The sequence below is a fragment of the Rhinichthys klamathensis genome, unplaced genomic scaffold, assembly GCF_029890125.1.
Source record: "Rhinichthys klamathensis goyatoka isolate OS25496 unplaced genomic scaffold, OSU_Roscu_1.1 h1tg000064l_1, whole genome shotgun sequence".
In the NCBI taxonomy this organism is placed as follows: domain Eukaryota; kingdom Metazoa; phylum Chordata; class Actinopteri; order Cypriniformes; family Leuciscidae; genus Rhinichthys; species Rhinichthys klamathensis.
In genome coordinates, this window is record NW_026606607.1 from 2,361,153 (window position 1) to 2,375,623 (window position 14,471).

General features: G+C 42.8%; 1 protein-coding gene across 8 annotated transcripts in view; it reads left to right on the forward strand.

The window, feature by feature from the left end:
- myo3a (myosin IIIA) overlaps window positions 1–14,471 on the forward strand; it is a 127,681-nt gene that overhangs the window by 14,352 nt on the left and 98,858 nt on the right. Inside the window, exon 2 of one of the 8 annotated variants that reach the window (XM_056249861.1) lies at window positions 13,124–13,193. The exons of the other annotated variants lie outside the window; for them this stretch is intronic. Coding sequence (XP_056105836.1) covers window positions 13,174–13,193 — 20 coding nt within the window. The 5' untranslated portion in view covers window positions 13,124–13,173. The remainder of the gene's footprint in view (window positions 1–13,123; window positions 13,194–14,471) is intronic. 8 annotated transcript variants of the gene reach the window in all.

The window sequence follows — 14,471 nt, forward strand, 5'->3', positions numbered from 1 at the left end:
ATATGGGCCGGGTGCCGCGATCCTTCTTTGGTACAAGGAAGTAGCGACTGTAAAACCCCGACTCGCTTAGCGCCGGGGGAACCACCTCTATGGCCCCCTTTGCTAGCAGGTTTTTTATTTCGGTCGAAGCACATGAGCCACGTTACTTCTCACCGAGGTCTTGACGACCGCCTGAAAGCGCGGGGGTCTGCAAGCGAATTGGATTAACCTCCCTTTATAGTGTTCATTAACCAATTTGACACGGGAATGGCCTGCCAGGCCTGGGCTCGTGTGGATAGGGGTTGAATGAAAACTGGGGAACCTAGCATAGAGGGATCTATTACCCGTGTTTTGTGTTTTGTGCACATACTCAGTATGGGGGTGGCTCGACGAGTGATCTGAGATGAGATAGAGTGACAACTGGGGATGGGCCACTCTTTTTACTCTTTTTGTGCTTTATTGGGGTCGCTGTAAAAACAGCGTTTGTTTGTAGGGGTGCGTGCAGTGAATAAATATCCAGCCGCCCGAGCTAAACACGGAGCTGCTAGATTTGAGCAAGCTATCTTTGACGGTGGTCCGGCCGCGATGAGGAAAAGGGCTGCTGGTTTGTGACGGGGGGCCTGCCGGCGTCCTGGTAGAAACCATCCATCTAACCTGCTTTTAGCAGGCTCTTCAGGTGCACCCCACTCAAGCCCGCGATCCGCCACCGGCGTGATGAGGATTCGAAGCATCTCCGCGTCAGAGTTGGTACTGGCGCTAACACTGGCCTGTGAGAGAGGGGCGGGGTCAGCTGAGCCCGACCACTCTTCTTCAGAAACCGCAATGGAGAGGCTGTCGTCGAGCTGTTCCTCGTCCGATCCGCCGAAAGAGACAAGGCCCGTCGCTCATTGGGAGGGGCGTTGGTCTGTCTGAGTAAACAGGACCGGCGAAGTGGACTGTGATGGAGAAACTGATGCACGCAGGGACGTGGCCGACGTGGGCTCGCTTAACTCCATGTGCTCATGTTGACGCTGGCTGAGGCACTTCTTACGCAGCCGAAGTAGAGTGGGAAAAGGAAGCTCAGAAGGACCGGTGCCACCATCTTGTTTCAAGAGAGCTATTTCAGAAAAACTGTGTGTCCGGCGAACACACACTGTAAAAAATTTCCTGTAGAATTTACAGGAATTTACTGGCAAAAAAGTTGCCAATAAAGTCCTGTAAAAATGTTGGTAATTGCTGTAAAATTGATTACAGTATAAGACTGTAAAGCAACTTACAGTTAATTGTTGTATATGAAATACAGTAATTTATAGTTTTTTTACAGTAACATTGAATTAAACTTGTATTTTATTTTACAGCAATATTTTGTAATTTCACTAAAGTACAGTATTTACCTGGCAATAAAGTTGCCAATAAAATCCTGTAAATATATTTTACAGCAATTTTTTGTAATTTCACTAAAGTACAGTATTAACCTGGCAATAAAGTTGCCAATAAAATCCTGGAAATACCCACAAAATTTAAGAAGATGCTGTAATAGTTTAACATTTAAAAAGCTGAAAATAATCATTTTAACAGTAAACTGTACTTTATTATATTGATGTAAATGCATTAAAATAAACATTTTAAAAAACAAACACAAAGTCAAAGCTGTTGTTGAAAAATATTTATTAAAATATTAAGCAAATAACTGCAAGACTGGTAACAACAATTTTACTTTTTCAAGTACAGAAAATCTTTTCAAAATCAGTCACAAAATAACTACAAATAACTTGTAAGACTTAAAAGCAAGATTCTGGGTTCAATAAAAGTTAAAGGGACAGTTCATCCAAAAATGAAAATTCTGTCATCATTGTGTTTACTCACCCTCAATTTGTTCCAAACCTGTATGAGTTTCTTTCTTCTGTTGAACACAAAATATGATATTTCAAAGAATTTTGGTAACCAGACAATTGAAAGTAAATGGCTACCATCAACTGTTGATTACCAACATTCTTCAATATATCTAAAATATCTTCTGTGTTCAGCAGAAGAAAGAATCTCATACAGGTTTGGAACAACATGGGGGTGAGTAAATGATGACGGAATTTCCATTTTTGGGTGAACTATTCCTTTAAGCTCAACCAACAGAATGGCATTATGGTTAAAGGTTTAGTTCACCCCAAAATGAAAATTCTGTCAGTAATTACTCACCCTCATGTTGTTCCAACCCCGTAAGACTTTCCTTCATCTTTGGAACACAAATTAAGATATTTGTGATTAAATCTGAGAGCTGAATCACTCCTCCATAGGTTTCTAAGGGATCGTAACTTGCCGGCCCAGAAAAGTTATGAAAGACATCGTTAAAATAGTCCAAGTGACTACAGTGGCTCAATCTGAAGTTTATCAAGCGACGAGAATACTTTTTGTGCACAAAAAAAAAAAACGACTTTATTCAACAATTCATTTCCTTCTCTGTGGGCCTCGAGATTTCACGTAGTGTAACAGCGCAGCGCTTCTGTGTTGTATGTCACACGTAGGCTCACTATTGGCCAACGCTGATCATGTGTGTGAGGAGTGATCCAGCTCTCAGATTTAATCAAAAATATCTTAATTTGTGTTCCGAAGATGAACGAAAGTCTTAGAGGGTTGGAACAACATGAGGGAGAGTCATTACTGACAGAATATTCATTTTGGGGTGAACTAACCCTTTAACTCACATCTCCTGTTAAAACTCACATTTCTGCCTTTTTTTAAATTATTTTTGGTATAAATGTTTGTGATAAACAACAATGGTGATTGACAACATTCTCTCTAAAAACATTTAAACCATTTTAATTTAAAGTACTTTTTTTTAAAATATACATTTGACAACTTACATGCTTAACAACTCAAAGTCCATTAGCCTTCTGAGAAGAGTAGACACATGAGGATTGATATTGTTGTTCCTCTTCTCTGAGGTCTTTCCACTTTTTTTTGACTGTCTTGGTACCGGATGGGTTGATTCCAACAAAACATCTGCACAAAAATTAGTCAGAAAAACACAAGCAGAAGCTTTAGGATCACGTGCAGACTAATGAAAATATACCACTTTACATTAAGCATTCGCTGCAATACTAAAAAGGGTTAGTTCACCCCAAAACGACATTTCTGTAATTAATTACTTATTAATCTGTCATTAATTAACGACTGACCTACATTCATTTTCATGAACACACATTAAGATGTTTTTGATGAAATCAGAGAGGTTTCTGAACCACACATAGACCACAACGTCATTACAACTTCCAGGGCCTAGAAAGGTAGTAAAAACATCATTAAAATAGTCCATGTAACTCCAGTGGATCAACCTCAATGTTATGAAGTGATGAGAATACTTTTTGTTCTAACGTAGAACCTGGAAGTGCTGCACTGTGTTTATTACATTAACAGCGTCAGAGACTGACACAGAAGAGAAGAGATTGTTGAATAAAGTCGTTATTTTGGGGTTTTTTTGCGCCCAAAAGGTATTATCGTGGCTTCATAACATTAAGGTTGATCCACTGTAGTCACATGGTCTATTTTAACAATGTCTTAACTGCCTTTCTGGACCTTGAAAGTTGCAATGATTTTGCTGCCTATGTGTGGTTCAGAAACCTCTCGGATTTCATCAAAAATATCTTAATTTGTGTTCCGAAAATGAATGAAGGTCAGTAGTTAATTAATGACAGAAATGTAATTTTTGGGTGAACTAATCCTTTAACATATACACATTTATATTTAAGTAAACTGTTACCTTTGAACAAATTCAACTGTGCAGGATGCCTCGTGCTCGTACACCAGATTAAAGTTGTAGTATAAGTTGCAAACAAAGCAGCAATTCCAGCCATGAAATTGGGGTGTGGATTCATAAACACTTGACCCTCAATACTCAGCATCCACTGGGTTGCAGTGAGAATTTCACCTAAAAATAATAAATATAAGAAAACACTTTATAAACATGTATGCTAACATACAACAGGCAAAATGTATTAAGTTACTAAAGATTTTGGAACATACATTACCTAAGACAATCAGTCTCGGAGAGTCTGGAAGTGTAGAACTTTTTTCTACATCAGCTGCTGTTGCTGACATCTACAAGAAAAAATATAAAAGGAAAACATTGTAAATGTAATTAAATGCAGTATGCAGTAAATGCAGTACAGACCGATTTCCCTGCCCTCATCAAAATGGCATTTTAAATGCCTAATTAAGTCATTCAGAGTTGTGCATGTGAAATGACAATATCCAATCTGGCAAATCAGTGTTGTGTCTATTTGGTCAAATCTGGAACCTTTACGAGACTTCTGATATCCTGTATGGTCTCTATATAGATGAGAAGCTGCAAATTTTGTAAATGCACGGGAACAGTCAGGTACACCACAGGTAAAACAGCAGCTTGGAACATTACTGTGACCTTTCATATGCTTAGTAAAACCTACAATGGTATTGCTCTCATGTTGACACAATTTACAGTAATACATTTCTCATTTAGATTTAGGTTCAAGTTATATTAAGAAAACAATAACTATGGGAACTTTGAACAGAAAATAAAATGAACTTTCAAATCGTTTGCCAGTCATTTTGAATTTATTTATGACGCAGGGATTTGTTAAACACTGGTTTTACATGCTCTCAATAAGAAATCCAAACTAGTGAAATAAATGAGAAAATAGCAGCATCCAACGATGTTAAAATCATATTGTAATGTTTTTAATCAGCAAAGCTAACTGCACGTGCGTATACTGTGTGTAGTTTTGTCTCAACAGCACATCAGTAATTATGTCTCGTCTTCCAAACTGCAAATTGCTTTGCGTTAAATTTAGTTATGACGCAGGCCTTTGTTAAACACTGGTTTTACATGCTCTCAATAATAAATCAAAACTGGTGAAATAAATGAGAAAATAGCAGCATGCAACGATGTTAATAATATCATAGATTCTAATGTTTTTCGTCAAGAAAGCTAACTGCGTATAGGCCTAACGTTACTAGTTTTTTCTCACCAACACTTCAGTGGATTTGTCTTGTCTTGGAAACAGCAAATGCTCTAAAAATACTCTCTTGAGAGCAAATATATGCGGATTGCGAATAAAACTGTAACAAACGGCAGCATTCGTCCATAACATTTACGATGGTTTTACCTTGTAACAGTTCAGCTTCGTCTCACCACTGTTATGGCGCGCGCCGTCGCGATTCTATGCCTCGCCTGAAACAATACATTTAAAATTAAAGACACATTCCTTTACTAAATAAACGTAACGTTAATATTGGAATCAAACACTTTTACATCACACTAAATGTCCTGATAACACGCAGTTGTTAACAAGTCGATAAAATTAATTGCATATCTGACATGATGAATTCTGTTCAAAATATGAATCGCTCAAACAGGATTAAGTAATACAGTAGATTGTAATATTTATGGATGTACATTTAAGTTAACTTACCAAAAATTTAGTAAATAGTGCCTTTTATCTTCAGCGCTTCTTGCCCTGCTCCTGTTACGGAACGACAAAGGCAGGATGCAATTGCAAAGAACGCTATTTATTATCTCAAAAGGTCAGAAAAGTACAAACACACAGGGAACACAACACAGAGGAATGGTCGAGCGGACACCAGCGCAGGATGTGAGGTGACGCAGGGACCTCGGTGGACAACTGGTGATGGTGCTCGGTGATCCAACGGTGGTGCTCTGTGATCCGGTGGTAATCCCAAGTAAGGTGCTCTGTGGTCCAGTGAAGGTGAAGTAATCCAAACAACCCGACACGACGAGAGACACAGGGAATCCACGATCCAGGAAGACAGACACGGGAACAGGAACAGGAACACGCCAGGGATACCAAACAACGATCTGACAACATGAGACAGCAGTTACTGACATATAAAGGGACAAACAAGTGGAACCAGCTGGCGCCGCTAATCAAGGATGATCAGCGGCCACACCCACACACACGCAACAGCACGCAGGACGAGAGAGAGACGGTGAATTGATCAACCGTGACAGTACCCCCTCCCCTAGGAACGCCTCCTGGCGATCCTCGACGGACTTACCTGTCGATTGTAATCATCGATCAGGGAGTGATCCAGAATGTCCCTAGCAGGAACCCAACTTCTCTCCTCCGGACCGTAACCCTCCCAATCCACCAGGTACTGGAATCCGCGTCCCCTCCTTCTCGAGTCCAGAATGCGATTAACCGAATAAGATGGTTCCCCGTCTACGAGTCGCGGCGGAGGGGGAACCGGGACCGGCGGATTAATGGGTGCATAAAACACAGGTTTAATTTTGGACACATGGAAGGCGGGATGAATTCTCCTGTACGCGGGAGGAAGTTTGAGGCGGACTGTCACCGGACTAATGATCTTGGTGACAGGGAATGGGCCAATAAATTTAGGAGCAAGCTTGTTAGACACGGATCGGAGAGGAATGTTCTTAGTAGAAAGCCACACTTTTTGACCAACGACGTATATCGGAGGCTTCGACCGGTGGCGATCGGCCTTAGCCTTGGTGCGCGCCCCCACTTGGAGAAGAGTCTCACGGGCTCTAGTCCAAGTGTGGCGGCACCTCTGGACGAAGGCGTGAGCAGAGGGGACCGCGATCTCGGATTCCGTACTGGAAAAAACTGGTGGCTGGTACCCTAAACTAGCTTCGAACGGTGTGAGGCCCGTGGATGACACTGGTAATGAGTTGTGTGCGTACTCCACCATAGAAAGTTGTTGGCTCCAGGAGGAAGGATTCTTGGAAACCAAACATCGCAACACTCTCTCCAAATCTTGGTTGGCTCTCTCGGTTTGGCCATTGCTTTGGGGATGGAACCCCGAAGAAAGACTGACATTCGCCCCCAGTAATTTACAAAACTCTTGCCAAAATTTGTACACAAATTGGGGACCCCTGTCAGAAACCACGTCCATCGGGAGGCCATGTAAGCGAAAGACGTGATCAATGACAGTTACCGCTGTCTCCTTGGCGGAGGGTAATTTAGGCAAGGGAATAAAGTGAGCCGCCTTCGAGAACCGGTCCACGACAGTCAAAACGACTGTCTTGCCCTGGGAGGGCGGGAGGGCGGTGATAAAATCTAGCGCAATGTGGGACCAGAGTCTCGAAGGGACAGACAGCGGTTGGAGTAACCCATCTGGGGGTCGATTGGAGGATTTACCAGTGGCACAAACCGAGCAAGCCAAGACAAAACTGCGGATGTCACGAGCCATAAGTGGCCACCAGAATCGTTGCCTTACCAAAAAACTGGTGCGATTAGCTCCTGGATGACAGGCCACGCTGGAACAATGCCCCCACTGAATAACGTCGGACCGACACTCTTCTGGCACAAATAAGCGATTCGATGGGCAATCGGGCGGAGGCGTTACCCCTTCTAAGGCCTTCATGACCTTCGATTCGACCTCCCACCTAAGAGTGGAGACGACTAAAGTCTCGGGTAAAATACACTCGGGAGTGGACGGGCGTTCGGATTGGTCAAAAATACGAGATAAAGAATCGGGTTTGATGTTCTTGGAACCCGGGCGGTACGAAAGAGTAAAGTCAAAACGTCCGAAAAAAAGTGCCCATCGAGCCTGCCTAGAGTTGAGTCTTTTGGCGGTTCTAATATACTCTAGATTCTTGTGATCGGTCCATACGATAAAAGGGACCCCTGACCCTTCTAACCAGTGACGCCATTCCTCCAGCGCTAACTTGACTGCCAACAGCTCTCTGTTACCAATGTCATAGTTACTCTCGGCAGGTGACAAACGATGGGACAAAAACGCGCAAGGGTGCATCTTGTCGTCTGTGGAAGAGCGTTGGGAAAGAACTGCTCCTACCCCCACCTCTGACGCGTCGACCTCCACCACGAACTGACGTGATGGATCAGGGGCAACGAGGATGGGAGCCGAAACGAAGCGGCTCTTAAGTTTAGCGAATACAGCCTCGGCTGTATCGGACCACCTGAACGTCGTTCTGGGGGAGGTCAAGGCAGTCAGAGGTGCGGCTAGTTGGCTGAAGTTGCGAATAAAACGCCGATAAAAATTGGCGAACCCCAGGAACCTCTGTAGGGCCTTACGGGAATCTGGACTTGGCCAATCAATCACAGCCTTAACCTTGTCAGGATCCATACGCATTCCCTCAGACGAGACGATGTACCCTAGGAAAGGAACAGACTGTGCATGAAACACGCATTTCTCCGCCTTGACAAAAAGCCCATTCTCTAACAACCTCTGAAGCACTCGTCTGACGTGCTGAACGTGTTCCTGGAGAGAAGATGAAAAAATCAATATGTCATCCAGGTAAACATATATGAATTGGTCGACCATATCTCTCAACACGTCATTGACGAGTGCCTGGAAGACCGCCGGGGAGTTGGACAGCCCGAACGGCATGACCAAGTATTCAAAGTGCCCCCTAGGGGTATTGAACGCGGTCTTCCATTCATCGCCCTTCCTTATGCGAACCAAATGATAAGCGTTACGTAAATCCAGTTTTGTGAAGATGGATGCTCCCTGTAACCGCTCGAAGGCTGAAGACATCAACGGCAAAGGATAAGTATTCTTTACCGTGATGTTGTTCAACCCCCGGTAATCAATACACGGTCGCAGAGATCCATCCTTCTTCCCCACAAAAAAGAACCCCGCCCCCGCAGGAGATGAGGAAGGGCGAATGAACCTGGATGCCAGAGAATCAGAAATATATTTCTCCATAGCCTCCCTCTCTGGGACAGAAAGCGAATATAATTTGCCCTTAGGCGGAGACTTACCTGGCACTAAATCTATGGCACAGTCATAGGGACGATGCGGAGGAAGAGAAGCAGCACGAGACTTACTGAACACTTCCCTCAGGTCCTGGTACTCCTCGGGCACGTTCGACAAATTCACCGCCTCCTCCTGGAACACAGAGACTGGTACAGACGAACACGCAGACACTAGACATGACTCATGACACATATTACTCCACATAGATACAGAATTGTGACCCCAATCGACTCTGGGGTTGTGTTGAGTGAGCCACGGGTGACCAAGTACAATGGGTGTAAGTGGAGAGTCCATGAGGAGGAATGTTATTGTCTCAGTGTGATTGCCAGATGTAATGAGAGTGATGGGTTCAGTGGTATGTGATATGTTAGGAAGTTGTTGACCATTGAGAGCGTGGACGGCGATCTTGTGTGTGAGAGTAGAAACAGGAATGTGAAGACGTTGTGCCAGTCCAGAGTCCATAAAATTACCTTCTGCCCCCGAGTCCAGTAAAGCCTTAGTGTCGTGCGTGTGAGTTGCCCACCTAAGTCTTACCGGGAGGAGGGTAGATGATGATGGTGATGAGGTCTTCCTGGCGGAGATCCCACCCGATAGTAGCCTCATAGTTACTACCGGGCTTGATCTTTTACTGGGCACGAGTGAATAAAGTGCCCCATCCTCCCGCAGTATAAGCACAGTCCCTGGGACCTCCGCCGTTCTCTCTCCTCCCGGGAAAGCCGAGCTCTACCCACCTGCATGGGCTCGGGATCGGAGACGGGGCTGACCGTGTCCACGTAATCAGCGCGCGAACCCTCCGCGCCACGAAATGGCTGGTTCTGTAGGACGCGACCCATCCTACTCAGGCGTGCATCCACTCTCAATGCCAGTTCAATGAGTCCATTAAGTCGAGGTGGTAGATCCAGCATGTAGATCTCTCGTTGGACACGGTCAGCCAACCCATGCAGGAAACTATCCCACTGTGCCTCCTCGTTCCAACGGCACTCTGCAGCCAGGGTGCGGAACCGGATGGAATATTCCGACACCGAGCCGTTACCTTGGCGGAGATCAGTGAGTAGTCTGGCTGCCTCCCTACCCGCTACCGCGCGATCGAAAACCCTCCTCATCTCCTCGGAGAGTGCCTGGAACGAGGCGCAGCATGGGTCTTGATTCTCCCACACCGCCGTTCCCCAAAGAGCCGCTTTGCCAGAGAGCAGAGTGATCACAAACGCCACCTTCGATTGTTCTTGACTGAACGTCTGGGGCTGTAAGGCAAAATGCATAGAGCAACGAGTCAGGAAAGCTCTGCAATATTCAGGTTCACCTGCATACCCTTCTGGTGTAGGAAGTCTTGGCTCTCGCTGATGATGCGACTCCGGTGGAATGGGTTGAACGGGCGGTGTGGGCGGCACAGTGGGATCTCTAAGTTGTTGAAGCTGTTGGGTGAGCTCGGACACCTGCGTCACAAGCGCTTGGACCGCCCGACCAGTGTTGGCGATCGACTCTTGTTGTTGATCCATTCTTGAGATGCTCATGGCAGCGAAGTCATCCCAGCTCGTAGCGCTTGCTGCATCCATGATGTGGTCAGATCGTTCTGTTACGGAACGACAAAGGCAGGATGCAATTGCAAAGAACGCTATTTATTATCTCAAAAGGTCAGAAAAGTACAAACACACAGGGAACACAACACAGAGGAATGGTCGAGCGGACACCAGCGCAGGATGTGAGGTGACGCAGGGACCTCGGTGGACAACTGGTGATGGTGCTCGGTGATCCAACGGTGGTGCTCTGTGATCCGGTGGTAATCCCAAGTAAGGTGCTCTGTGGTCCAGTGAAGGTGAAGTAATCCAAACAACCCGACACGACGAGAGACACAGGGAATCCACGATCCAGGAAGACAGACACGGGAACAGGAACAGGAACACGCCAGGGATACCAAACAACGATCTGACAACATGAGACAGCAGTTACTGACATATAAAGGGACAAACAAGTGGAACCAGCTGGCGCCGCTAATCAAGGATGATCAGCGGCCACACCCACACACACGCAACAGCACGCAGGACGAGAGAGAGACGGTGAATTGATCAACCGTGACAGCTCCAGTCCACCAGTTTTCAAACCTGTATTCAGCCCGCGCAATCCCATAATGCCACATCACAGTAAATTGTTGTAAAACGTATGAACTACAGTGAAAACACCTCTTACCTGTAAATCAATTTACAGTTGATAGGGAAATATACTGTTAACAACTGTAATACTCTTTTTGACCCATAATGCATTGCGAATTACAGTAATAACTTGTAAAATGATAAAACAATACATTTCTGTAGAATTTTGCTGTAGAATCTACAGCAATTTGTTACAGTGTATGCGTAGTCGCCGGATAGCCGCAGTAGAACGGCAACAGAAGAGAGCGGCTTCCTTAGAGAAGAAAAGGCGCTGGTCCGCTGCAGTAAGGCTCGTTCTAGCTGCTTGGCTTGATTCTACGGCGAAGCTTCTCAGAGGAGACAGAGATGTGAAAGGTCGCTGAAGGCGATTAAATCTATGCAATGGCGAAATGGAGCAGGTTTTATAGCCATGAAAAAAGCTTCTTTTTTTTTTTAGAAAAGCTTTTTTAAGGGGTAACTTAGTGGCTCAATGGGTTGCACTGTTCCCTCACAGCAAGAAGGTTGTAGTTTGAATCTCAGCTGAGTCAGGTGGCCTTTCTAATGAAATGCATGACAGATGAATTGGAGACACTAGGCCAGGTTTTTATTTTATTTTTTTTTATTTTTTTGTCAATAAAGGTCTATGAACTTAGATAAATGCAGAAATATCTAATATATAAAATGATCTATACTCACCATACTGATACTGAAATAACCCTGTCTGCTAGGTCATGGTGTTGTCATTGCCAGAGGTAGAGACACTAGATGTCTCTCTAAGATAGATATAACATTAAATCTTTGCAACAGTGTAGACTTGGATGTAGTGGCAATCGCAATACCATCTGTTGCTCTGTTAGTCATTAACAGCTGAGTCAAAACACAGAATACTGTCAATAATACTCCAATCGTCCTGTCTGTCTGTCCTAACCCTCCTTTTACATAGTGCCTGCACTGTAGGTAGAAACTCAATCACACTACTCTATATCCTGAAGTCTGGTGTCATGCCCTGTTGCACTTTTTTTTTACAGTACGGCTGTTTTATTCTGTCATCTGCAAGTGATATTGCATGTCTTCGTCCATAGGTCACCTTAGCCAAGTAGCAACATCGAGGTGACATTAAAGCAACAGTCAGAAGCCAAGCATGGTGGGATATTGTACAATATTGTGTTACTTTTTGTTGATGAATAATACATAAAACAGAGAGATAACCTAACTGTAGGCTGTAACAAGCACAGTCTCCTTCCTCTGCAACGGGAGGCTATGACTGATTGATACCTGAGCATGTAGAGGCAGCGGCGAACTGTAAGTTGAAGTTAGTTTACTCGCATGGTGTGGGCTTTTACCTTTTGTGTGAAAGTTTAGATCTTAAAGCAGGTGTTCTTAGGTTATTTTAGAGTTCGAGAAACTGCAGTATTATTAAATATATTGTTGTTCTTTGCAAATATAGAAAAACTTGGTTTGTTTTTACAAAAGACAAAGCATTAGAGCTATCCGTGGAACTATCTGTATTGCATTTGAGGTGTATAAGTTATACTGAAAGCATTTCTTTCAATGCCTTAGATTAACTAAGGGCAGGGCTAGATAACCAAATGCGACCGATTTGCTTAAATTCAGGTGTGGGTTTGACTGCAATTTGTTGCTTTGAATGTGTACGTGTACATGTGCCTGTGTGTAATAGATGTCTTAGCCACAACAAGAAAGTATATAGGGATGTGGTTCTGATTTGCATCTAAAGTGTCAGGTAAAGATCAGTTACATGTTTTTGATTCAATGACAATAATTGACCTTGGGAAGCAGTTGGTGTAGATAGTAATGGCTGGGTATTTTTGCAGTACATCTATTTATAATAAGTGAGGTTAAATGTAAAATGCTTGTAGTAACTAAACATGTAGGATAAAAAGTTGCTATTGTTGACTTCTTAATGTGCATATTTATAATGTATATTCATAAAACAATGCTTGTATTTCCTTATCTAATTTCTAATATTTTTTGCAAATACTACAAATGCTTAAATTTAGCTTGATATTTATTTTAGTGGCTTGAGGATCATTTGTGGTAATGCTGTAAATGTGTCTAACAATAAGTCGTTTTCCTCTGTATACTTTGTCCTACTAAGGTTAAACTGAAACCTCAACCCGCTCATAGCCTTGTAAATTAGCTCAGGTCTCTTGTCTTTCTTTCCCTGGCGGTCCTGGCTCCTGTTTCCTTACTCTCCTCAAGTTGCTTCGACTTTTGTTCTTTAAAAAGGTGAAATAAGGAGACAAGCCTTACCATAGAGCAAAATGCATTATCTTGTAATGTTTCAGAGTGCTGAGCACTTTCATGAAGTTGCTCTCTGGATGCAAACCAGGCAGAGATGACATCTGGCCAAAACAGGTATGCAAATGTTGGGTGAATTCACTATTGCACTACATTTACAACTGCACCACTTTTGTGCACAGTATTTCAGTGCAAAACGCTGCACCCGCAATACAGTTTAGCTAGGTGCTAAGCGCTAAAATAGTGCTGTGCCATATTAAAATTGTCATTGTCATTCTTTGATGGAAAACCACTTCCTTTCTATGCAAATTAGCCTCATTATGGATTGTACTATTTAGATCATTGCTATTTGCCTTTTGCTATTATCGCTGTGGTAAAAAGAATTGTATTAATAAAAGAATACATTGTGTTGTGATGGCTGAAACAATTCAGCAAATCATGTAGATGATCGTTATAACCAGGCAAATCCAGATGTGTTGTAGTACACAATTTTAGCATTTTCACTTTACCTGATTTTCAAAAAATCCTTTAGTTAACCAGATGCTAAACCAGTGCAGGCAGCATGTGCAAATAAAATGGTACCAGCTCTCATTCTTAGTGAATTATCCCTTGTGTGTCTAGCGAAATTTTGCTTTGATTTAGTGCCAATAAGGTACAAAATTAATGCAAACATACATAGCCTTAGGGCTGCACGATTTGGGCCAAAATGATAATCACGATTATTTTGATCAATATTGCGATCACGATTAATTATCACGATTATTTGTTGATTTTAACCAAAACAAATTTTATTGCCACATAGGCTAATTATAACTGCTTTCACATCCATATTGTGCTACATTTCTGCTAATGTATGTGTATCTAAATAAAATAGGTCCTCTTATTCACCAAAATTCAGTGCATCTCCTTAAAGAATAAAGAAAACAATAAAGAAAATGTAGCAAAACTTCAACAGGGCACTATTTTACATTTTACATTGTGTAAATCTATTTTAGGAAGCAAAATATAAACTTGCATTGTACCTGCATAATGGATGTGAATAAAACACGCAAAATATACAATCAATAAAAAAACAAATATTCCATAACAGAATGTAACCAAATGAGAACATTTCAAGGCAGAACTGCACTATGGAAGTTCGATTAATGGATGAAATTCAGAGTCATTGTTATTTGACGCTTAATAAATGTAAAATGTTGTGGTAGGCCTACAGTGTCAGTGATTAGTTGTGAAGTCTTACTGCATAAATTTAATCTATTTAATTCTCCATGTGAAAGTTTATGTGCTCAAATTATTTCTATTTGTTAAACAATAGGTCAAAACAAGACGTTTGTAGGACTGATTATTGGAGTCCATTAATCGAACTTCCATGCCTCTTATGTAAGGGTTAATGCC